Source organism: Nothoprocta perdicaria, unplaced genomic scaffold (assembly GCF_003342845.1).
Source record: "Nothoprocta perdicaria isolate Ctin4 unplaced genomic scaffold, notPer1 scaffold_243, whole genome shotgun sequence".
NCBI classification, from domain to species: domain Eukaryota; kingdom Metazoa; phylum Chordata; class Aves; order Tinamiformes; family Tinamidae; genus Nothoprocta; species Nothoprocta perdicaria.
In genome coordinates this window covers 16,292-41,435 of record NW_020455470.1, presented here as the reverse complement: position 1 = coordinate 41,435, position 25,144 = coordinate 16,292, and the positions used below count along the sequence as shown (strand labels likewise).

General features: G+C 51.8%; 2 protein-coding genes across 3 annotated transcripts; one reads left to right on the top strand and one right to left on the bottom strand.

Moving 5' to 3' along the window:
* The first annotated feature begins 3,943 nt into the window (after nucleotides 1-3,943).
* On the top strand, nucleotides 3,944-5,844 carry FAM163A (family with sequence similarity 163 member A). The gene is made up of 3 exons (XM_026039829.1): nucleotides 3,944-4,029; nucleotides 4,323-4,437; nucleotides 5,309-5,844. Exons 2-3 carry the CDS (start codon nucleotides 4,345-4,347, stop codon nucleotides 5,705-5,707), a joined length of 492 nt encoding a protein of 163 aa, XP_025895614.1. The 5' UTR covers nucleotides 3,944-4,029; nucleotides 4,323-4,344; the 3' UTR covers nucleotides 5,708-5,844.
* A 2,795-nt stretch (nucleotides 5,845-8,639) lies between these two features.
* On the bottom strand, nucleotides 8,640-21,986 carry LOC112947702 (ADAMTS-like protein 2). 2 transcript variants are annotated; one of them, XM_026039838.1, is made up of 16 exons: nucleotides 21,917-21,986; nucleotides 21,173-21,275; nucleotides 20,034-20,179; nucleotides 19,203-19,326; nucleotides 18,314-18,394; nucleotides 17,715-17,890; nucleotides 16,531-16,957; nucleotides 15,389-15,809; nucleotides 14,450-14,556; nucleotides 13,849-13,978; nucleotides 13,125-13,338; nucleotides 12,594-12,749; nucleotides 12,001-12,171; nucleotides 10,010-10,186; nucleotides 9,209-9,353; nucleotides 8,640-9,090 (listed from the first exon to the last, which is right to left on the bottom strand). In XM_026039838.1, exons 1-16 carry the CDS (start codon nucleotides 21,983-21,985, stop codon nucleotides 8,972-8,974), a joined length of 2,766 nt encoding a protein of 921 aa, XP_025895623.1. In that variant the 5' UTR covers nucleotide 21,986; the 3' UTR covers nucleotides 8,640-8,971. The 2 variants fall into 2 exon arrangements, with proteins under 2 accessions (XP_025895623.1, XP_025895624.1); XM_026039839.1 differs by having other exon boundaries at nucleotides 13,849-13,975.
* Nucleotides 21,987-25,144: the final 3,158 nt, after the last annotated feature.

Here is a 25,144-nt window from a genome sequence, read left to right as displayed (position 1 = left end):
CCCATTCCTGCATCTTCACTGGGGTGCAAGATCCAACCCCACRTCCTTCCAAAACAACTGATTTTGGATTGAGGAAGGTTGGAGACTGCAGGCCTCCGCTCCGGGTGAAAGGAAGCTGACTGCGGAGCGTGGCCCTTTGAGAGGCCTCCTCCCTGGGGAAAGGTGCCTTGGATGCAGAAGCAGAGACCCAGCAACCTGGCTGTCGGTTGGGAGGCATCAGCAAGATGCTCTTGGGAGAGAGCAATGGAAAGGCTTGGAAATAGCTTTCCTTTTTATTTTTCTTTCTTTTTTTCCTAACCAGGAACTTGGGGAAAGTCCTTTTTGAGAAAGGCGATAGAAATCAGAAGTCGGGATAAGAAATAAGGTCAAGCTGTGCTGGTGTTCCCAGCCCCGGCTGCCTCCCCTCCTCCCTGCTCCGGGCTGCTTCTCCTGCACATCTGCTACGAGAGCAGAAATCGAGCCCCCGCCTGTCCCCCTGCTCTGACCTTCCCTGTCGCTGTTTTGCTACCCGGACAAAATGTTTATGGAGGCTCTGTCGCTGTTRCTCTCCCGGGAGCATTTCACACTTCATTTGCCCACGACATTGGGCGATTTCATGCCACGTTCTTCATGGTTTTGGGCTGGTGGGCACTTGAGCGTGACTGTCCCGTGCAGCCGCCTGCGACTGGTGCCACTCGTGCCTGCAGGTGGATGCTGACGGATGGGTGAGGTGAAGGGCAGCTGTGGACAGTCTGCATCTCCAGCGCTTTCTAAACCACAAAGAATGAAAAGGCATTTTGTAGTAAACCCCCTTCTCACCAGTTGCCTCCTGGGGCTCTTCCACATCTTGCTGCTTAATTTGCAGACCTGATTCCTGCCCCGTCACGTTGGTCACACTGCACCTTTTTGGCRTGGCTTGTGATGCAGTCGCACTGGTGAGGGGGGCCAGAAGCAACGGGATGGGTCCTACAAGGAGCCCCTGGACAGGGCTTTCCCATTGCTTGCTGGAAGGCTGCTCCATGGAGSTTGGCACCATCTGTCCATCCACCAGCCTTGCAGCAGGTCAGAAGACCTGCATGGTTGCAGCCAACGGTGCCTGACAGAGCAGGGCGGGATGGCAGCATTTTAGGGTCCGGCACCCGTGTGCTCGAGGCCACTGGCATCACTAGAGTGCAGTGATGGAGCCCTCAGGGAGTGTTTCTCCCCACTAATTGAAGCAATTAGCAGTGTGGCTGAGCGCTGCCCAAAGCAGCCCAAGCAGCTGGGGCTGATCTCTCTTCTGGTTTCAGTACAACAGTGCCCAGAGGGGCCGTGTCCTCCAGCCCTTGCTCGTGTCCACCTCGTMGCTCGGCAAGCGCTGGTGGTGCCGGTGCCGCTGGTGTCTGCCCCAGGCACTGCTGTGCAGGACAAGTCCCAGTGCCTCCTGCCTGTGCTTCACCCCAAAGCCCCAATATCTCTGAGTTTTGCCCCCGTGATACAGGGAGAGTGTAGAGCTTGGGCAGAAGGTGCTCTTGAGGAGGCTCAAGGGAAAGAGTTTTTCCACAGCAAAAAGTCTGTGCAAAGGGCGAGGAGAAGTAATGGAGGAAAAAAGAGAAGTCTYTCTGTTTTTTTAGACACTGGCCTCGTTACTGTGATCTCCAACCCCAGTTCCAGAGCCGGCACCTGGCCCTGCTGTCTGGTCCCATTTGAGGGAGACAGTCTGTCTCCACAACACTTTTGGGGAGCGAAGGTCTCTCCAGCACTCCTGACCATAGTACTGCACGTGGGAGGCTCTTCTCTGCGTATTGCTCAGGCGAATGTAATTAGGCTTTAATGAGTCATTAAGATAAATCTCTGTTTATCCTCCGAGCGGCCATGCCAGGAGGATGCTGACAGTTGAAGCAGCCGGTCTTGCATCATGCCCAAGAGGAGCCTGCGTGCTCTGTGAGCTGGGGCTGCAGTGGCCTTGTCTGCATCCCTGTCCTGTGCTGTGGGGGAGGCTGCTGCCAAGCACCTTCCTGAATTGCTCCAGCACTGTGGGAGGGAAGGGGAGTATTGGGCAGATGCTGAGGTACAGAAAGGCCCATMACTGATGGCCATCTAAGGGAGGTTTTTGAGGCAATTAATAAGGTTTTAATAAATAACGACTTGGAAGGGAGGTGGGTTGAGAGGTGTGTGSAGCCATCATAGCTCTGCCTGTGGGGGGAGCACGCTGAACATAGGGTTGACTGAAAAACTTGGACCCTACCACGGGCTGGGGTGCGGGTCCCTCCAAGYGGCCAAGGGAGCTCAGGGAGAAGCGGGTGGCAGGTGCAGCGGGAGGGTTTTGCCCGCAGTGATGCGGGGCTCCCCGAGAGGCCGTGAGCTGCTTCCCGTGACCGCCCCGCTGTGACTGCTCTCACCCCTTCTAGCCATACCTGTGGTGAAGAAGCGCTTGGAGTTGCGAGGTCCCTTAATAGAATTATCCCAGCTGAAGAGCATCACGTGTGAATTCCTTTGGTGGCAATGGCAAGGAAAGCGAAGCCAGGAGCAGAGGGAATCTCCCTCAGGTGTTTTTGGAGTGAGCTGAGGTCTCCATGCCCAATGTACTGAGAGGAAAGGCCTGTGGGGCCAGCAGCAACACGGATGCTCCTGGAAAATGGCCCTGGTGGGACTGAGAGCAGAGCCACTTCCCTGGGARGAGGCAGGGCCGGGCTTCTGGGCACGGAGCCCTTCCCAGGGTGCTGCTGATCTTGGCAGTACTTCTTGGGGTCCTACCTCATGTAAAACTGGCAGAAAAGACAGGAAAGAGGTGCAGGAGAGGGGCAGGATCTTGATGGCATGCGAGGCAGGGCCAGCGGCGGGGAGGGCATCATCGCCCTGCGAGGCTGGAGCTCCGGACACATCTGTTGGCCACTCCACTCCCCGTCACCAGCTAATCGTCTGCTGTGCTCGGAGCGCTAAATCAAATCATGGCTCCCATGAAATGAAGTTTTCTGGATGTGAGCGGCTGCCTGCAGCATCCGTCACGGCCTGACTCGCTGCACACCGCGCTGGGGTTGGCAAAGGCCAGATCCAGCCTCTTCTCCCTGTTAGTGGAGCCGCTGGGGGATGCAATAACTCCCTCATTCCCTCCAGTCGGCATCTTGGGGTGCAGTGGGGCTCTAAATGGCATGGGAGCCCAATGCATCTGTCTCTATTATTAGCACCGTGTTGGGTCGGCGGATGGATGGTGATATAAGCCGGGTTGTATTGATTTCATGTTATTTATTTATTTAAATTTTGCAYGGGCGAGAACCTTGAGGAGGAAATGAAATCCCAGTTGTCCACTGTGCCCCCATATGGTGACTTTCCAAGAGCTGCGAATTGATGTGGGGCGGGTGACTGTTCCCAGCTGCTTGTCCTGTGTAAATTGCCACAGCTTGGCTCTGGCGGGCACCCCTCGTTGTGGCAGTGATGGTGCCACTGTGTGCAACGCCCAGGCTGGGCACCCGATTAGGCAGCTCTGCTCCGAGCGCCGCCACCTCCCTCGATCAATTACTGGCCGTGTGCAAGTGCCTGATTAGATCTGGGCAGCTGGCAACCGGCTGGCGCTGGGGCCCTATCAATTAGTGCCGTTACGGGGCAGGCACGGGGCTCCCTAATGAAATGTGCTGGAGCCAGATGTGCGGCGCTTCCCAGTGTGGTGGGTGACACCTCCCCATCTCCCTCCCCCTCCCTCTCCATTTCCCTCTCCCTCTCCCTTCCGTCCCTGCAGGGCCACCTGCATGCTCTCCGGCTGTCTCCATGGGGCCAGCGTGACTGTGAGGCTGCCTCGGCTCCTTTCCAGGTAAGAGCTCGCTGGGATCCTGCTGCACACCCAGCGTGCCCAGGCGAGGTGACAGTCACTCGTCACAGAGCAACCCGGTGAAGCTTAATGTCTCCCTCCCTGTTTATTGCAGGTCCTCTGGATCTCCCTCACAGAAACTTCGTGTGGGAGCTGGGCTGGCAGTGCTTCCCATCACGGACCAAGCAAGCAGGCGCTCCAAGCTGGGCCTCGGCTTCCGCGAGGGCCGTAGACTGCTAGGTTCCTAGCTGTGGGGAGGCAGGAAGGTGGGTGAGATGCAAGTGTCCCAGCAGAGCGGCTGCAAGGGATGGGCGCTTGCACCAGTGGCTTTGGCTCGGGTGTCCCCACGCGTCCCCTACCTGTGCTGCCAACAGCTCCGTCTGGGAGAAGGGTCCCCCATGCAGCCGGAGGGAGACGAGATCTCCGTCGCGCTCGTGGAGGTGTTGGACCTCCTCACCGGCCAGGCTGGTGGCTGCGTGGCCGGAGGCTGCCCCAGCTGGAGGGTTTCCCATAGCTGGTGCCCAGGAGGTGATGCCCGTCTCCTTGCCCTGCCCTGCAGAGTTTGATGGAGAACCGGTCGGATGACAGCGGGAACTGTTGTTATCACCGGGGGAATCCTAGCCACGGTGATCCTGCTGTGCATCATTGCCGTGCTCTGCTATTGTAGGCTTCAGGTAAGCAGCCCCGCGCCTTCCTGCGCCTCCCGCCCAATCGCTGGCATGGCGGGGACCTCGGGGACCTTCCCCCCTGTCTCGGTATTCACCGAGAGCTAACGTTCTTCCTGGACCTGGGCAACTCTCCCCAGGCTTCTGAGGATCTGCAGCACTCGGCAGTGTGGGCTTGGCTGGGTCTGTGACACCAGGTGCAGGGTTTTATCTTTCCCTGCAGCTCCAGCAGGGAGGCTTTCAGCAGCAGCAGGCTGCAACCTCTGTCTTTTTAAAAGTTAATGTGGTGCCGGTGCCACACAGCAGTTATCTCCCATGCTCTCCATCACACGGGAGTAGGGCGTGTTCCCGGCTGGTGCGATGTAATTCCAGGCTTTCCTGCTGTGCTGCGCACGGGAGAGGCTGCATCCTCACCAGCTGCCTCTCAGAGCACGTTTGGGTCAGCGGCCAGGTTGCACCCCATGCCAGCCGCTCCGTGGGACCCGCCATCCTTTGGGCAGAGTGGAGCAGCCACCTCGAGCAGAGGGGGCCAGCAGGGAGCTTCTCTGGCAGGGGTACGAGCAGTGGTGGGGCCGAATCTACCCGCTGACTCCTTTGCTGCCACGGGGCAGAGGAGCTGACCCAGCTCTGCCTCCCTGGGGAGGCTAAACCCCGCTCGGTCTCAGTGCAATACTTCTCCCACCAGCTGCTTAATCGCTCCTTGGCTTTGCGGGCAGGCAGAGCCCAGGCGGCCCCACTCAAGCTGCAGTAGCGTAGTGCGATGGATAAGGCTGCCTGCTGGTGTCACTGCCCTCTCCCCTTCCCTATCCAGGGTGGTTCCTGGGGGTGGAGGTGGCTCTTGCCTCTTGCTTTCTGGTAACAGCCTTTCCCTCACGCCCAGTACTACTGCTGCAAGAAGGATGAATCTGATGAGGAAGAGGAGGAGGAGGAAGAGGAGGAAGAGCCTGACCTTCCTGCTCAAGTACATCTTGGCACATGCAATGCCTGCAACTTCCGCGCTGTGGATGGCCAGGGCAGCCCCGTGTCGCCACCCAATGAGCTCAGCCAGCGAGGGGCTCACAGCTACTGCCCCACGTGCTCGCCCTACGGCTCCCCCTTCTACATACGGACTGCCGACATGGTGCGCAATGGGGGCGAGCGCATCCCCTACGCACCCGCGTGCTACAAGGAGATGGGGCAGCCCCTTGGCATGGCGGCCCTCCAAGGCTACCCGGTGAGCCGCCACGGCGTCCTTCACGAGAGCTTCCCGAACCCCAGGGCTATCAGTACGGACGTGTAGCCACCACTGTCACTTGCACAGGATGCTCCAAGCAGGCGCCCACTCGAGGGAAGGGGCTTCTCACTTGTATTTGGGGGCGTTCATGCAGGGAGGACCCCGTAGTCCAGGCCAAGACCAGCACAGTCCTCCTGCGGAGCTGCCCAGCACTACTAAGCTTATGGGTAAGAAGATGAGAGAGACGTCAAAGGGCAACGTTAGAACAGCTATCCTTGAACCCATAATAAATGTAATTACTATTCTACTCTATCTCCTGAAGGGACTTGTCTAATGAGGGCTATGTACAGTACAAACTAACGAAACTACCCAAGACTTGCCTGACCTTCCAGACTTCCCGAGCCTCAAATAAGGTCTTTGGTGTCTACACGAAGCAACCCTACCTGCCACTACCTGAGGCAATAGCCACAGCCTCCGGTACAGTGAACCGAGCTCATGCAGATGCTGGGAGCTGCCACCTCTGCAGCAACGGGAACAACAAGCAGAGGGAAGGAGAGAGGCGGAAAATCCCAATGCCAAGTGCTCCAATTGATGGAGAGCAAAGGTTTGGATYGTTCTCCCCTTGTACAGCATTAGTTTCCATTAATGGTTAGCTTTCCTGTTACAAGTAAAAATGATCTTTACATGAGCTGAACAAGCTAAAGAGGAAATGAATTTGGGCAACTGCAAGGGGAGGCAAAGGAGCTAGTAAAGCTACTCATGTAGGCTGATGGACACAGGTTGATCCTTCTGCTTTCACAGCCCCTGCGCCTTTTAATATTCACAAGCTTTCTTAGGAGTCATTTTAACTTGAGCCAGTAAAAATGTCAAGATTTTATGTGCGGGAAGCATTGCACCTGTGGGGAAGTGCTGTCTCCACCACCTTCAGCCTTCAAAGCCCTCAGATTACCCTGACATTTCTGGCAAGCTGGAAGGAAGATTGTGTTCAGGAGAGAGTTTGCTTTTGCCAGCAATAGAGGAGACTCCCCAGGTCACTTCTCCTCCTTTGATGGCAATGCGGCCTCCAGTGAGGCACTCCTCCTTTCCTTTCCGAAGAGGATGCAAGACCTGAGCTTGGGTTCATCGGCTCTGCAGCCGGTAATGACAGCTCGGCCAGTGACTCTGTCTTTCTGCAAAAATGAATGTGGGAAAGTTCCTTCTTCCTCCATAAATCAAATTAGGTGAAAAATTACTGAAAAGGCATCTCCGTCATTCACAGGCACTTCCATAGCAACCGAGGCGGAATGGCTCTGCTGAGCACTTCTCATTCACGGTAGCGAGGAGGAACCCGGACAGCAAAGATTCCCACAGCCTTATGGATATTAAAGGTAACAGCAGGAAAATGACTACTCCACTTTTGCAACATATGGTAGAACTGCTCAGAAATACGAGTAGGGCTTTTTTCACTACTACAGTTTGGAATTTGGCCTGATGCTCCCAGAAGGATTTGGACTGCCCAGTCTTAATTTCCTTATCTGTGTGCAGCTAGATAGGCCTCTGCATAAAGGCACATGTCACCAGAGCCTCAGCCACTTACATTATCAGGCGAAAGGTTACCTTACACTTTAGACTGGTTCATACCTGGGTACCTCTGCTCTAGCTACCAGAAAAGAGGGAGCCAAGTAAATACTATGAGGAAGGTCCTTGTAAACCCAGACAGTTTTATCCTGCCCCCCTTTTGCCCCACCTCTGTCTCACGTTATTCACCATCTACCCCATCTTCAAGCCAGAGAGACACTGGCCCATCCTCCTGAGGCTCGGTCCTGAGGCTGCGTTTCTTCTATAGAGCCTCCTTCACGTCTCCAGGCGGTGACAGCAGGTCTTTAAATGTTCTATCACATTGCAGGCAGGCATGAAGTAAAAAATTGGGAATGCAGCAACAAAGTGCACTAGCTCATAGTCCGTAGCTGCTGCTGCCCTCCAGACAGTACTCCCCGCTGGTTACATAATCTGACCCGTCTTCTTGTCTACCTTGGCAAATCCTGTCCTTTCCCTCTAGGGCATCTGCCCAGCTAGGCCTCCACCCGCGGGGAGCAGCAAGCCCCGGTGCTGCAGGTCCCTCCTGCGCCGCTCTGCCAGGCAGCACCATCTCGGCCACAGGCACAGAGCCCGCTCAAGGACACTGCGTGTCCAGGTGTCTGATTCTACCTCTTGGTGCCAAGCATGGCTTCCTGCTGCTGTGGCACTGTGGGCTGCRCTGCTGCATTGTCAAGGTGGTGCTCACACGCCGGGCTCTTGTTTCTGCGGCCACCCTTCTGGTGAAAGGCTTCCATCACTAAYCTTCTCTTGGAAGACAAACGTATCATCATCTTCATCTCATGCAAACTGAGCATAACTAACAAGGTGCCAAGCCTGGCAGGACAATTCCGGAGTAGCTGGATGGCCAAGATAAGGATTAACCTCACAGCAAATATGTAAAATCGTGGGCCTGGCATATCTGCTCATGAATGGGTGAGTCTGGAAGGGCAGAAATGGGAGAGCCCAGTGTGAAGTCTAAGCTTTTGGGGAAGGAGGGGGAACAGGAAGGGGGAAGGGATCTCAGATTTTTTCCACTTCACATTTCTCCTCTTATTATTCTCTTTTTGTTGCTCAGCTGTGAGTCCAAATATAATGTCAGAAATAAATGAGGACTTTCAAATACAAAACAGGAGTGGTTTCTGTCCTTTGGCAGGCAACACAAAATGGGGTTTATACAGTGTTGCCCTGGAAGCTGCCTTGGCTCAAGGATTTGTCCTTCCCACCCTTTCTGCTTTTCTTCTTCTCCTGCCCCTCTTTCTCCTTCACCTCTGGTCTAGGTGCATGCAACCCCAAAACTTTTACAGTTTAGCTCTTTATTGTGACACAGATTTTTGGTGTGTTTTAGATATTGACCTTGTAGTACAAAAATGAGCACAGTAGAGTGGCTGTTGGCCATGTGGGCTCTGTTGCAGGCCAGCCTCTTTGCCTCACCATCTCCAACTAGGGCTTCTGCTGATGTGGGCCTGGTTGGGGCTGCCACATGAATGACCAGAGCACTGAGGAGGAGCTCTTCAGAGAGGACTGACAGCATGGACAGGCTTTCCCAACTCGCTTCTCAGTAGCTTTGTAGGAACTGGCAGTTTGTCTTAAGTAAAATCCTCTCAGTGGCGAGCAGACAGCGATGACTAAGTCCTAAAATCCTTCCTYGCTAAGCGGGCTGGCTTACAGGGATAGGTTCCGTGGCCAAGCTACACAGGGTGGCTTCATGTGGTAAAGTCTGGTTCCAGGCGCTCTTACCACTGAGCGCGGAAGGACAGTACGGCCTGGCAGCAGTCAGGGTGACTTGGTGTGACACGACCGGCAGCAAGCCTTCCTGTAGTACCAGTGAGAGCACAGCTTCACCTTCAGCACCAGCATGCAGTTGGACGTCGCTCTGTCTTCACAGTCGTCTTCTGGAGGACAGAAGCRCCCACAGAAAGTGTTAGCGCAGAAACACCCTTCCCCTAGCTGAAAGCGGGAGGCAGCAAAGGGCTCCCAAAGACTCCTCTCTCCTGACCCTCTCAGTCTCACCTGGTGCCTCTGTGGGGCATGGCGGGAGTTGGCAGCTCTGCCTAGCTTCTGGTTTGGAAGTGGGGTCACAACCCTGACCCAGCGCCTCCCCTTGGTAGCACTTCACCTCACGCAGTCGCACACCAGCCCCGCACGTCTTGCTGCACTGTTGGGATCAAGAAAGGACAGGGATTGTAAGAGACATTTTCTTTTCCTACAGGTCCCAAGTGTTTCCTTTCAGTCACGCCTCTCAGTTTCCTATTTTGGTGGCTGTTCTTGAGGAGGACACACTTGTCTCAAACCCAGACTTCTCTCTCACTGCTGGAGCAGAGCCAGTCAGAGCTGGGGGACAGGCAGGGTGATGTAGCAGTTCTTTTTTTCTTCTTTAATGCAATTTAGAATGGTTTTTGCTTTGGACACTGAATGCTTTGTGCATTTAGAGGGACAAAACAGCTCGTGTGAGCCAGTCCCAGTCCCCSCTGTCCCCTGATTCCCTAAATGCTTAGCAATTAAAATGAAAGGAAAGCAGGGAGAGGAGAGAACATGGACTCCTAGCAGAGGGAGGAGACAGGGCTGTACTGGCTGTGGTGTGGTCATGGTCTGGCATCAGATAATAATCTACATGCTCTAAGGTTTTCTTCAGCCAGCAGGTGTCGGTGCCTCTACTGGCCGCCTGGACTGACACAGAGCAGGACTCGCGGATCTGTCTAGACCTAACACAGAACACAGAAGAGGACAGTGCAAATCCTCAGTGCTCCATGCAGTTCATGCTCCATCAGCCTAGGTCATGAGGCCACCTCTGTCTGCATTCTCAAGCCCCACCTGAGACCAGGAAGTGGTGAACCATGTTGAACAGGGTCTCCTGAAACAGGCAACTTGCTCCTCAGGCTTCTGAGAGGCCTCACAGCGCTTCTCAGGATACTCCCTGTACACACCATTCTCCAGGCCTGCACACAAGACGATCCGAGTCTTCATTCCTCGTCCACAGGTGGCATCACACTGAGAAAAAGAACATAAATGACCAGGTGATGAATGATGCTCCTCAGCAGCAGAGTCAGGCTGCAGGTACAGGAGCAGCCTGTTCAGAAGCAGGCTGCTTTGTGCCTGTGCTAAAACCCATGGGGCCAGTGCTTCCCAGGTCATGGGAGCAACAGTGTCTGAAAAGGAGCTGAATTTCTGAGAGTGAGACCAGGAGCTGGTATTAATTTTATCCAGCACTAGAGCAAATTCAGCTTGGCTGGACTGAAAGCCACTTCCACAAGAGACCWGAGCAGCCAAAGTAAGACTACAAGCATTCCTTCTGTCTTATTTCACATATATCCATGCCTCAAAGACCATGTAAGTCAAGTATACGGTAATGTATTTGTGCAGCAATTGTGGTTGACATGTAGGCACAATAACAAGCTTTGCTGGCGGTGAAGGGAACCAAATTGCTGCATTGCAGGGCACCTGCACGAACACGTACTGCTCAGCCCAAAGCCATACCGGCCTAGGTGGGAGGACTGAGTGTTTTAGGACAATACTGGGGGAAGCAGGCAGGCAGCAGGAGGAAAGATCTGATTCTAGCTTTGCTCTGCTCCTTGATGGCAGTTGCTGGTTTGAGATTTCACTTTGTGCCCTTCTCCGCCGTGTCAGGGCTAGCCCCGGTGCAGAGGGAGGAAGCTAGTTTGCACTGCCCTTAGTCACCCTGTGAATGGCTCATGAAGAGCTAATAACCCACCTAGGAGAACACAGCACAGACAAAGCAGCTAGCACACAACAGGACGAGGAGCTCATCTGGCCTTTCAGACCTCAAGCTGAGTTAATAATCTAGCAGTAATGGAAAAACTGCACTGCRAAACAGTGAGCGACCCACACCACGGACCTGGGCAAGAAGGGGTTATGCGACTGCCACGGTCCCCAAGATTTAATCAATTTGTGCTAGTTACCAATGCTGTAGGAAGACTTAGCTGAATATGGTCAACAGGTAATGCCCCAAGAAGGGGCAGCAAAAGGAGAACACAGGTTTTATCTATGAATGGAACGAATGGGTGTTGGTTGCTTCACTGGTTCCCTAGAAGGCTTGTACCCTTCTTCCTTACTGATGTATAAATCATTATATTGCTCAGGACTTTATAAGGGAAACTCCAAATCTAACCAATGTACCAACATACCCCTTCTGGGGATTTGGACCAGCTTGTAACTGCCACAGTCCTCCAAGGCCTTCAGCAAAAGAGGGGAGTGGCAGCGAACCATCAGTCACTCACATGTGGAGCGAAGCAGATGGGTCCTGTTCACTGCGCTATGAGACCTGAGACAAGSAAATGCTCACAGACTGGTTGCCTTTTCCAGGGCAGAGACTGGAGCTGTAGTTCAGGTTTATCTCCAGCTCTTACCTATCAAAGATGAAGTTGGTTTTGTTGGAGGTTTCTGTGTTGTGGTGAGATTAAAATCTCAGGGACACTGATGTCGGTTTTGGTTGAAGAGCTGTGCTGTAGAATACGTAACTGCCAGGTCCTTTCTGGGAGCCAAGGGTGAGAGGGGATGGTTTCCTCAGGGCACTGCTGCCCTCCAAAGGAGGTTCCAGGAAAGACAGCAAGCGCTATAAACGTTGGGGTGGCCCACAGGCTGCTTTGTAAGGAAGCAGAGTGTCCACCACCATGTAGGAAGTGGAGACTCCTCCCTGGTTCAGCAGGGCCCACAGTGACTACACCTCCTGCTCCCTTCCTCTGGGAGCTCAGGTAAAACAGGCTGTGTGTCTTGCCCCTGGGTTGCGGGAGATAGATACTGAGAGGAAGAGAGGGCTGAGCCCATGGGGCTCTGCCTGGCTTTACCTGATCCCACTCCTGCTCCACCCAGTGCGCAGGGCAGTTCTTGTCACCACACGGATGGATGGCCAGAGGCTTGGCAGCTGGGTCACACTGGGAGTCAGCAATCACCTTGCCGTCATGGTTGCGACACGCAATGAAGCGGCTCATGCGTCCTTCACCACACGAACCTGAGCACTTGAAGAAATAAAAGGCATTTAGACACAGCAGGAAGCAGGCAGGAGGAAAAGAGAGGTTGGGGGATACCAAGCTGGAAGTSTAGCTATGCTCCTGGGGTTGTGGCCTTTGACTCTAGCAGTCTGTAGAGGCACRATGGGTCACAGGCTTCCATTTCAGTCTCTTGCCTCCCAGTACCAAGAGCTTCCCAGATTTTTTAAATAGGTTTTTATACTTACTTGCCTCACAGCTGACAAAYTGATAGCTCGTGAACAGGCAGAGGCAAAACCGCAGAGCAATGCGGTGTCTCTAGCTTAGCCTCTATGAGACCGAAGTCAAAGGACAGTAGCAACATGCCTGCACTGTCCAAGCTGATGCCTCCCTCCTGCCCGCCTTGTGTCACTTGCATTAGGGAAAAGGGTGGGCAGCCCCTTCGCACTCACCGGGCCCCAGTCCGAGGCAATCCAGCGGCGGTCACAGGGCGGGCCTGTGCACACCTTCTCACTTCGGGGCTTTTGGGACTCGTCACAGATGGGTGCTTCCACTGAGCAGCGCACCTCCCTCTTCATCATCCCCTGCGTGCCGCACCGGGCTGAACACTGCAAAGGCCCCATGGTGTCAGAAACTGAGCAAGGGGGATGAGTAACAGACAGAAAATGCAAACTGTAAATGCCTCCTTCCATTTTGCTCTTGCTGTGCTAGCAGAGAGGAAGGACCTGAGCAGGCACAGAAAGGTGGGTCTGACTCTGTCTCTGCAGCTTACTTTCTTTGGGACCTAGATGCTGAGACGTGACTTGCTACATAGGGTTCCTGGGCAGTTCTCCTACCCCAAGCAGGTCATGAGAAGTCAATGGAAGGATTTGAACATATGGTGTTTAGCTTCTCTCTGTCTCCACACCCCAGTTTCCCCATGCATCTTCAGTTCAATTTTCCTGACCGCTTACCTCCAGGATCAAAGAGYCTCTGCTGCCTACCTCAGACCACTCGGAGAGCTCCCACTGGGGCCCACAGGCTGTGTTTTTGCAGGCTTTCCTCTCCATGGGCCGGGCCAGCCCAGCTGACTCGCAGAGGTCATCATAAACAGAGCTGTCAAAGCCTGGAGCCAGCATCTTCCAGCAGCGCACAGTTCGGTACTGATAACCCTCTCCACAAGTCCTGGAGCACTCACTCCACCGGCTGGTCTCCCATCTCCTCAAACAGTCCCCAGGAGAAAGAGAAGAGAGCAAAACCCAGGTAAGGGGGCAGCAGGACACAGGGTGACTGGGGAATGGGTGCTGCCCTAGGACTCTGCCTAGTAACTCTGCTCCTCAAGCACACCTCTGTGTTAAGTCCAATTCTGAGAGACAACTTTGCTATTAGCAAGTAATGCAGATATAGTAAATTCCTTTCCTCTTTTTGCTTATATGGGCATTCATGGGTTTAGGAATATCTTTCAATCCAGAAATGGCTGTATATTTTGAGCAGAAAATGTTGATTACAAAGATATCCTGTTCCCATGCACAGCTAATTGTTCAGACTGTGATGASCTCTACTAGGTTAGTCAGCCTAGTAGGCACTGGGGTGAGTCACTGAGATGACCTACAGTGAAGACAGGCCTGTGAATGATGGGGTCAGGTCGGCTTCATCTTTGCTTCTTCTCTCTGGACTTCACTGTCCAGCAGATGAGGATGTGCAATTGGAACTGTTATTTCCACTCACCTGGGCTGGCAATCTCTCCCTGTGCAAAACTCGTGAGTAGGTTCTGGTCGCATCAGAGCATCACAGTATGTTTCATCCACTTCCACCCCATCATATCGGACACACATCGCATAGGAGGCACTGATACCTGCTGGACAGTCAAGAATTTCTCTTAGTCAGGCTCCATCATATCCAAAAGCTTGCTCCCACCATGACAGGATTATTGGAGAATGCTCATTGCATCTGAACCTCTACCTGCCATTTTCAAGTGGAAGACTTGAGTGAGATCTGGAAAATGAACTCACTGTTAAAGGACTAGAGTACTATGCAGAGCTTTGGGTTCTGAGTGTGTTTAAGAGAAGATTCATTTCTTCCCCATTATCATCCAGATATGGCATTTTTTTTTCTGGTATGCATCTTCAGAGAAAAACAGCCTCGAAAATACGCACCAGATCTTCAAAACTATTTAGATTCCTATCTTTAAGAAACTGCCTTTTTGTGATTTTGCCTAGGACAGGGAATAGACTCAGTGCTGTAAGCACCCTGGAGACTCCAGATCTCAGTTGGACTATAACTGAGGACTTTCCAGTGAAGGGCTGTGAAGTCCTAGTGTCAAACCTACCTGATGTGCACGTGGAGCTGCAAGGGGCATAAGCTGAGACCTTCCACCGGTACATGTCAGCCAAGCTGATATCATCATGGCCTACAGGACTCACATCAAACTCATTGCTGTGGAGAAACAAGTATGAACTAAAATGAAATATATACGTCAGGACACCAAATGCAAGTGGAGTTCATTTCCTCTTGACATGCTTTGAAGACAGAGGAATGAATGATAGGGGAATGCCTATCTGCTTTCAATCTCTGTCTCCCTCACCTTGGGCAAGACAGATTATGTGCAAACAGAGTTTAAATCCCTGATCTGCCTCCTGATTTCAACAAGTGAGGCTGTGTCTAGCCATGGGCCCACATCCCTTGGAGAGGATGTAGTTTCTAGTGAGACTCATAGACATCACACTTGGAAACACATAGGAGGCCTCAGTTCCTGTGATCACTTTGAAAGGCATCATGTTAGGTTCAAAAGGAGTACCCAAGAAAGATCCCTTTTAATATTGCATAATGTGGCAGGGAAAGCTCACATGTGGCTTGCCAGAAATGTCTGAAGTTGTCCCTCAGGTCACTGGCAGAGAATTGTTGGAATTAGAGACAAGTGTGACAAAAAGCGCAACATGTGCATATGTGATATGCTCTGGACTCCTGTCCGTCTCTATGATCACGCTAATGTTGGCTGCACAGGTCCTTCAGAATCCAATTACAGGGATCTGTAGCTGAAGACCTTAGAAGGAAGGGGGACAACAAATATGCTGTGGGAGCCAGGCCAGGAGTTGTGCAAATTACTCTCCAGTGGACACACCACCAGCAAAGTGTCTACACCACCTGCTATGGATAGACACTGTAAAAGAGGAACACCAAGGACAGGAGCGAGACTACCCGAGGATTGGCTTGACCTTCCCTCCCCAGCTAACCATGCTCCTGTTTTGCCCTGGGTATTAAGTGCCACCTTTCAGTGCCAGGGGCTTGCAGAGGCTCTGCCTGGCTGATGTCTGCGGTAGTGCTGGCACCTAGCAGAGGGATCTCCACAGACGCCATCAAGCTGTAGTTAGTTGCTTCCCCCTGACTCCCAGTGAACGTCTCCACCTTCAAGTCCTCCAGCAAGTTCTTACGGGCCGGTGCTTTGTGAAGGCCCTGTGGCCCCTGGGCAGGCATCTGGCTCCATAGCCCTCCGGTGCTGTTCCTCTGGAGCAGCCTGGCAGTCGGGTGCTGCAGCTCCCTACAGAAGGCAGAGTTGTTTGGGTCTCGGTGACAAAGACGCCTGAAGAGACGGAGCCTGGAAGATGCCACACGGCTGTTCTTTGAGAGCTCAGGTCTCCTCATGCTGTAAGGAATGGCCGTGCTGATGGATATCTGATTGAATCTGAGGGCTGCAGGAAAAACATGGGGATGCTTTATGAGGGTAAAACATCCTCTGCCTTGAGTGTGTTAAGGAGACTGAGGACCAAAAGGTTTTCAGCCACCTGGGATGGTTTATGATTTAGCATGTGGTTCAGCGATACCCAATAAGGGAAAAAACATTAAGTTTTTAAGACTCAAGATCGTAAGTTGCTATCAGAGCCCCGAGCGCGTTAACAAGCCTCGCCTCAGATCCTCATGCTCTTTGCCCACAGCCCAGGAATTCCACTTAAGCTCAGGCCTGGGCCTTAATTCTGGCATGAACCATASTTAGGTATACTTTGTTCCCAATTCTCTTCTTGAATTCTGGGAGGTTTCCAGACAGACCTGACTTCTCACTTTGCCTTTGTCCAGTGATCCCTGGCCTGTGGTTAAGATCTCTTGCTGTCACCACCCTGCTCTGCTTGCCTGACTTGAGTGCACTGGGATCACATCTTTTCAGAGAGGACACTGCCTGACCTGCATCGTGGCTGCCCTCAGCTTCCCACTGCTTGGGGAGCAACAGGCCCTTGCTGCTCCCTGACAGGAGAGTACTGCTTCTGCCTTCTGCCTATGCCATTAATCATCAGTTCTAACTGTCTGCCCTGACCAGAAAGTCATCTTAGATTTCAAGAAGACCAGAGCTGAATGTTCTGGGGTGTCCACTTTCAGTGGGTGAAGACTTGGGAGTCAAGGTAAAACAAAGCAACCAACCCAGCTCTGTTTCTCCATGAACTGCTGCTGCCTCCTCTTCTTCCTCTCTTTCTGTGCTTGCATGGTAGACCTGCCTTATCCGGAAGTCATACTTCTCCTCCTTTTCTCCACCTTGTTCCCAACGCCAATTCCGAGGTTGACTGGTAGAGTTAGTCTGGAAGAAATCCTGGCGGCTGAAGCCTAAATCTTCATGCCCTTCTCCTAGTGGAAGTTGTTCGCTGGTGTCATCTGGTGAAAGGGAGAGCCATGTGGTGTTGAGGTCCTGGGCAGTTCTGGAGCTGGCAGGAATGGGTTGGTTCTGGCTGATGTCTGGTGGATGATGATAGAGAGGTGCATCAAAAGCAGGGGCTGCAGTTTGGAGAGTTGGTGTTCGTGGCACAGTGTAGTCATAAGTTATGTGCGGCATTTTCCCATTAAAGTTATAGTACTGCAGGCAATAAGGAAAGAAAATGAAATCCTTTTTATTTTAAGGACGTATATTTCAGAGAGATCTCTCTTAATCACATCCACTTTGTGATAAATGTTGAGGAGAAAGCATTCTTGTTAACCCAAGAGGAAATCCCCTCAAGACAGTATCTGCCTTCCTCAGATGCCTCAACTTGGGAATCACAGAATCACAGAATGTTCAAGGTTAGAAGGGACCTCTAGAGATCATCTAGTCCAACCTTCCTGCTCAAGCAGGGACACCTAGAGCATATGGCCCAGGGTGGCGTCCAGGTGGGTTTTGAAGACCTCCAATGAGGGAGACTCCACAACCYCCCTGGGCAGCCTGTTCCACTGCTCTGTCACCCTCACAGTAAGGAAGTTCCTCCTCACATGGAGATGGAACTTCCTGTGTTTCAACTTATACCCATTTCCCCTAATCCTGTCACTGGCCACCAATGAGAAGAGCTTGGCCCCTTCCTCCCTACATTCTCCCTTACACATACTTATACATATTCATCAGATCCCCTGTCAGCCTTCTCTTCTCCAAGCTAAACAGGCCCAACTCACTCAGTCTCTCCTCATACGAGAGATGTTCCAGTCCCTTAATCATCTTTGTTGCTCTCCGCTGGACCCTCTCTAGAAGCTCCACATCCCTAGAACTAGATTAATATTCCTTTTGTCTGACAGAGGCTCACAATTCTGGGTGCCCTAAAATGGACACGCAAGATAGGAAAGCCTAAAACTAGCTCCCCACATACCATGGCATTTAGAGACTGGTTGGTGGGTCCATGAGCTATGATATACTCCAGCCCTTCTGAGTTCAGGCTCGAGGGCCGCCGATACTTGAAGATCGTGCCTGCTACCCTGAAGTTCTGGGGGTTGTCAATGGCGGAGTTGCCGTTGAAGAAGAAATGTCCGGATTCATCTGCAAGTGCTTCAAAGAGAGAGAAAAGGGACAAATGTGACACTGCACACACTAGAGCAGTGGGACTGCAATGGCACTGAGTAGAGCAGATAGTTCATCACTGGGAAAAGCCCTCTAGAAAACAAAGAACTGCAGGGCCTTCAGCGGTCATCTTCCAAGCTAGGTCAGATCAGTCGTATCCAACGCCTAGTTCTTTCACTTTCCTTTCCAACAAGAGTCTTCATGGCAGGGACTGCTCATAGCGAGCTTGGTTTCTGAATGCTTGAGATGTGATAGCCTTGTTTTTTGGAGAGATGATGTGCCCCTATAGCACCCTGGAGATGCTTGTTGATCCAGCTCTCCCACAGCACAGATGAGGGTGACCAGAGCCCTCCTCCCCTCTCCCAGGCTGTTGAACTTGGACGTCCGTCTACATCCTGCTCTTCTGCTTACCCAAGATGTTTTCTGTTTTCCTGCGCTCAATGATGAGGATGTCTGTGGCGCCAGCAGGGATGTTGGTGACAAACACATAACCTGGGGTACAGGAACAGAACCAAGTGTCAGAAAACTGTGAGGACAAAAAATAACCAAAGCAGTAAGTGTGCATGTAGCAGGGCAGTGTTGCCCTTGAGGCACCGTTACTCCTGCTACAGAGAGGGGCCCAAGTGCTTCTCTGGTCTAGTGTCTGTAGAAAGCAAGGTAGACTAGTAGAACAACATCATGAAATGCTGTTCCAGAACATCCCCAAACTACAGCTCTTTAATTACTAATGAGCATGGCCACACCACAGTCTATCCCTTCTATGGATGGAGGAACGAACCATGAGTTTGGAAGGGACTGTCCCTCAGCTATGCCAGCTATAACACCGGGGAAAGGAACGAACCATGAGTTTGGAAGGGACTGTCCCTCAGCTATGCCAGCTATAACACCGGGGAAAGCAGGAGAGCAAGTGCAGGAGTTGATATAAATGATGTGACCCTCAACACAGAAGCTTAAGCTTCCAATGAACTCATAGCACAAATAAAAGAAGATTCATTGACCTATTCACATTATCTGATGTAGGCAAGATGCCCAAATCAATAGGAACAAATAGATTCCCAGCTGCCTCCTATCATTAAGAGGTGAAGGTAAACCTTGCCAAACTAATACACAGCACATCAAACCAATGTCCCCTGAAGACTCAGCTGAAAGGACAAAATGCAGGCATTTTAGCAGGAGTTCTTCAGCTCTTTCCACCAAGCACTTTGGAAACTCCTACCCAGTTTCAGACCAGTAACCCTTGATCTTAGCTGACGGTAAGAAGCAGCAGGTGAAGTCTCTGGACTGTGGTAGCAGGGAGTACCTATCTGTGAGATTCCCTTTCGGAAGCTGCCCGAGACACGGTGGCAAGTGCTGCCGTCCCCTCCACACACCCTGCATCTGTCCATCGTCCGAGGTGAATACAGGCTCCCGTCGCACCCAACTGGCTGCAAAGGATGAAAGAACAAGAGAGGGTTTCCTGGGGCCACTTCATCTCCACAGGTCAGGTCTTTGCAAGGAAATGTTACCATGTTCTTTAGAAGAGGCTCTAGGTCTGGATATAGGGTTGCCTGGAGAGGAATGATGAGCAAATCAATCTAGCTGTGCAGAAATTCTCCTGTGTAACTTGTGACTGCCTACCCTGTATTCTTAAACATACTATGGGKGCTAGTGTGTGGAGGTGGAGTGAAAATAGGGAAGCTGTTTTGATTCCATCTGTCTCTAACTTTAGACCAATTCTTCTCACTGAAACATTGACATACATCATCACCCCCCAGGAGATGCTGCCTCAAAGGCAGGCGTATCACAAGATGTAAGGCTCCTCTTACAGAGTGTTGTAAAACTCTTCTTCCATTCTTGCAATATGAGGGAAAAATTGGGCGAAACAYTTTTATAGTGTTGGATGACTATGGAAACAAGCCTGGGATTCTAGTCTTCTCTGCACCAGGACGAAAGTGTTCTCAGTAGGAATGTGTGATGTGTCTCATGTTCTCTCTGTGAGCCTCTCTGTTCTACTCCATAGACACCCATTAACTACTTMATTCCAGGCCTCAGTTTCACTTCCCTGCAGGGGGCACTGGTTTTACGATGAACAGGAGTTCCAGCCATGCACTTATGCTCCCAGCTCCTACACTACTTCCTTCCAGAGCCTCACCTCACACTTTCCATTGATGCAGACCCCTTGATAGGTCCTGTCCTTGCAGGAGGTACCATCCTGGGCCTGGGCCATCAGCTGCCTCTCTCCACTCTGGGTGGTGCACTGGAGGTCACATGGTTTGTTGGAGATACTGGTGTAGTCATCTGAAGGAGCAAAGACAGAAAATCACTGGGCAGGTCAAGGTGATCGCAGAAGGTCAGCAAGGAAGGGGACTTTCCTCTTATCTACATTCTTGATTTGATGCCATCTGGGATGTTCTTGCTTCCCAAGAGGAGACCCCAGGGCTACAGATCTTGTGGTGGCAAAGGGGTCMTGGTATGAGGCTGCAGCTGGGGACCATGCCTAGCAGAAGGGAAGAAGCAGAAGTTTGCCTAGGTGGCAAACTCTCTTACTTGCCACAGCCTCTCCCCTAAGCATTGCCATTCCCTGTGCTAGCTGTGGGACTCCGCAGCAGTGGATCCCAGGCCATGCAGAAAATACACAAGAGCAAGCAAAACCTGTGAGCGAGCTGGGAGCTGCACGAGGCTGCAGCCAGCTACATGCCATCTAATAGTGCAGCTTAACCCAGAGGTGTAGATGGGGTGCGCCCCCTCTGCAGGTAATGGAAAGAGCAAAACAGGCAGGTTTGGAGAGAGTCATATCTCAGGCGAGCTCAATCTGGGCCTCGGGAGCCATGTGGCTACCCAGGGGAGATAATTTGGTGGTCTCTGTCTCCTCTGTGCCTCCTGATCAGAATAACCCACCACCAACCCTGCGGGAAGGCATGCTGGGTGACAGGGGCAGCCAAGCTGGGAGAAGGCACGAAGAGAGTGAACACGCACTCTGTCAAGGTGGTTGCTCAACTCAAGGGATGCCTGCGCCCTGTCTGCACACCGGTGCTTGCTGAGCTGGAATCCAAATCGGGAGCAGATATGGTGAGGGAGAAGGCCTGGCTGGGTGGAGTGGCTCTGTGAAGAGACAGGGAACGATCCCTTCAAAGCAGGGAGCATAGGGAAACTTCCAAATCAGCCAGTAGTGCCCATCTCTTTTCCCCTGTGACCTTCCCCTCTCCCATCCTGTGTCTGAGACAATTCTGTGGGTGCTTTCTCACCCTGATCCCCTGCCCTTGTCTTTTCATAGAAGCTATGGAGACCCACCTGGATAGAGCGGCATCCAGTGGTAGTAGCGCTTCCCAAAGGCTTTGGCATTGAAGCTGGAGCACTGCTGCTGTTTGAAGCTCACTGTGTTGGCTGGGCAGGGCTGTGGAGAGATTAAGCACAATCAGAAGCTCCCTACAGCGAGGCTATGCTTGTGAAAACTGCTTGTCTCAACCGCATTCTTGGAGGATGCAGATATCCTGTTCACCCTGGAAAAGGGCAATCAATGCTGGTCTTTGAGGTGTTACAGTACAGGCAAAAATGACAGACCTTCATCTCTAGAGGTCCCTTAGGCAGCTGTATTTATATCCCAGAGCACTGGAACAGGTTGCCAAGAGAGGTTGTGGAGTCTCCTTCCCTGGAGATCTTCAAAACCCGCTTAGACACAATCCTGTGCCACGTGCTCTAGGGGACCCTGCGTGTGCAGGGGTTTGGACTAGGTGATCTCTAAATGTCCCTTCCTACCTTAAGGATTCTATGATTCTATGATCCTGCAAAACTTACTTGCAGGAAAAAAAAGAGCATATTGGAAGAACTTCTCCCAATCACGTACATTTTTATATTCTTTCTGCTGCCTTTTGCTGAGAGCAGAACATGTGTCCCATGTGTTCAAAGGCACTCCTGTCAGCACTCTCCTGAGAGACCAATCCCGAGTGCAGGTGTGCTCGCAGCTCCAAGTGCGGCACCCTGTGACCCACGTGCCACAGAGAGGACCCAGCARTGCTGCAAGGAAGGGGTTCTCACCTGCTGCTGGCACAGTTGGTAGTGCTTGGCTTGGCCAACACACATGGTGCCGTTTGTTCCCTGGGGCATCTGGAGTCTGCAAAGAAGGAGAGCAGAAATGTGCTGCAATGACCAGAAATTTGGGGACTTACTGGGCAGCAGGCAGAGAGATGGCACCTCTCATGGGGACTGGCTACCTCAAAAAAATTTGCAGGGATGGCACTGTGCTGATTACGGACCAAAGCCCATCATGGTTCTCAGCCCATGATGTTCTAGTTCAGGCCATTAAAAGGTGTCTGGGGATGCAGAAGCCTACAGATTAAGACAGTGTGCTCACTGTAAAGGTCAGCAGCAATAGATTAATGGTATTGCTAATTTAGGGAGCCCTGTGTAAAGAAGCACCTTGTAGACATATTTAAGCTGGTCAGAGGTAGTACGGCCTAACAAAGCCTAATTTTCCACCATAAGGCTTCAAAAATGCCATTCTTTTCAGCTGAAGACAAGGCTGGGCAGAAACTGTCTCACTGGACATTCAGCTGCTTTCCTCAAACTGCTAAAACCTTTTGGTTGGGTTTTACGTGGGATTTTGGGGCATAAAAGCAGTTCTCCTCTGCAGGAAGGAGGGCAGGAGGGGGCCTGCTCTGAGCTCAGCAGTGCTCTCATGCTCAGTGAGAGGAGCTGAGCAGTTCTCAGGCTCTGCCACACCACCGCTCATTAGTGCCTCTGCACCCTGGCGCAGCAGATTGGCTCTGGCCAGGGCAAGGAGGGCTCATGTGGCTGTGACAGCAGGGACATGGGGACAAATGGCAATGTAGATGACAAAAGGGATGCCTGACGGAGTCAGATAAACAACAGGGAAAGAAACCTTGCAAGATCTGCAGGGAGTGAGGAGGGAAAATTGCTGAGTCGCAGCTGAGGTGGATGCTAGCAGCAGTAAATAAAGTCCCCAGCAGTGCCTGGGAATATGCAGCCACATCCTAAGCACGGGAGCTGGTTGCAAATGGGGGTCAGAAGAGCAGTAGTAAGTTGGAATTTGTGAAGGAAGCAGGAGGTGGAGCAAAGCTCATCTCCAGCCCGCAATCCCTTCAAGCCTCTTCCAGACCCAACATGCTCCCCAACACATGAACCAGGCTGAGGGATGTGTTACTGGGGGGCTTCTCCTGTGTCAACCGTCCCCACCACAGCAAGCACCATCCTTGTGAGCATGGGTGACCCTGCAAACCAGGGGCAGCTCTGGCCACCACTCACCTCTGCCGCAAGCAGTGTCTCTCCCGGGACATCACCCCTCCGCCACAGGACCGTGAGCACGTGGACCACGAGCTCCACTCACCCCACCACTTGGTGACCTCTTCGTTCCAGGGACTAGCTCCATCTGCTGCCTCACTACTGTCCTGACGGAAACAGAGGATGGTTGGSTGGAGCACTTACCTCCCCGGCCACCCTACCCGTGAGCTGAACCCACTGCTTTTTTGTGCACACCCTGCCCAGAGACCACCCCATGGGCAAATCCTTCCTTCCTGCAAGGCAAACGCGGCAATGCTGAGGTCTCCCTGCCCTCCCTGCAGCAGCTACTTGTTCACTGTGGCTCTCTATTGACAACTAGGTAAATGCTTCTATGTTGTAGCTTGGTTTTTCTTTTCATGGCAACATCTTCCTCTTCTGTGTGATAGCCTGAAAGATCTCAGAAATCTTTGCAGACTCACTATGGAGGAACTTGCTGGTTGTTCACTGACGTACAGCTGTGATTTTAGCACAGCTTGGTGAAAGGAGGTCATCCATCTAGTTGAAAAGGTTGGCAATATTCAAGTATTCAGAGAGGAAGATGAGTGACTTGTGTGCAAGGTCTGCTATGGTAAAATAGGGGAGTACACGGAAGTGGCATCACTGTTACGGTTAGCAAAATGTCTGGCCGTGGCTGGTGGTCCCTTTGGGGAAGAGCTAATCTGCAAAACGTAGTTGATGGATGTGAAAGAAAACTCTGCCAGAGTTGCTTGTTGCGAAATGTGCTCCATTCGCTGTTTTGGTCGGCTTGGCTCTTGGCTTCATGGTGTAATAAAATGGAAGTGCTGTTCATCTTATAGCCTAATCCCTCCTGCTCAAGAACTTGTCGCTTCTACACCATCTGCCAACACAACATCCTCTGGGCAGAGGAGAGGACAATATTTGCATAAAAACAGCTGTAAGTTGTAACTCTGCGTGTCTGAAGTGTGCAGAACAAGTCTTCTAGGTGATAATGGCATAGACGCAACAATCTGAAAGTTGCAAAAACCTGTTGCAGAAAAAAAGCACTATGCTACCCTACCCTACAACCTGTTTTCTTAGTGATCACAGTAACTGATTTTGAAAACAATACAACTTAAATTCTTCACTGTAATTAGATGTTCTAGATGGAGTTGACTTGTCTGACCGAGACCAAACACTGTATCTAGCAGCTAAGCTCATAAAAGGAAAAAAAAAATAGAGAAACAAAATGTTCATTTCAACCTGTGCCTGAGAGAATTTTTGCCTGACTGCCTTAGCCTATAAATGGAAAGGGTGACTATGTAGCTTTTGCAGTGGCAAAGGAAAGACATTAAAGGTCTCTTTCTGTAAGGTATTCTCAGCCAAGGTCTTTCTCCGACCTATCTGCACTCCTCTATGATAAGTGTCTTGCGGCCTGCAGAGGGAGAACCCTCCCTTGCAACCGTCAGGATAGAAAAGGACAGTGATTTATTGGCTGTGCACGCGAGAGCTCGGCAGAGCTGGGATTGCACCTCACAGCTATAATCAAACTCTGTCTTACCATGTGGCTATGCAGTCACCAGCACCATAAGGCCCACAGAGTGCCTACAGGGAAGGCGTATGGACCGAAAGCAGCAGTTTAGCAGTTAGGCAGCTCTAAGTGTCCTGTCCTGGCCTAAACCTAGAGAGGGAACTGGTGCGTTTGCAGTAAAATCCACAGATACTATGGCTTCTAAGTGCAAAAGAGCTGCTGTAATAAACACGTTTGTTCACTAAGGCTATCGAAGGATTTTGTTGAAGTAACCACATCTTGTTAATGATCCACGAGATGTTAACCAACCATGRATAGGCTTTGCTTGCATAGAAACAAGTTTGCGAGACCAAGAGATTATGTACCTAGATAGGGACCAAGAGATAGCCAACTATTTTGCATACAATGGGATGAAACAGAGGGCACTGAGGAAGGCTTATCTGCCTTCCTCCAAAACGACCATCAGAAGGCAGATAACCACCACCTAGAAACAGCCG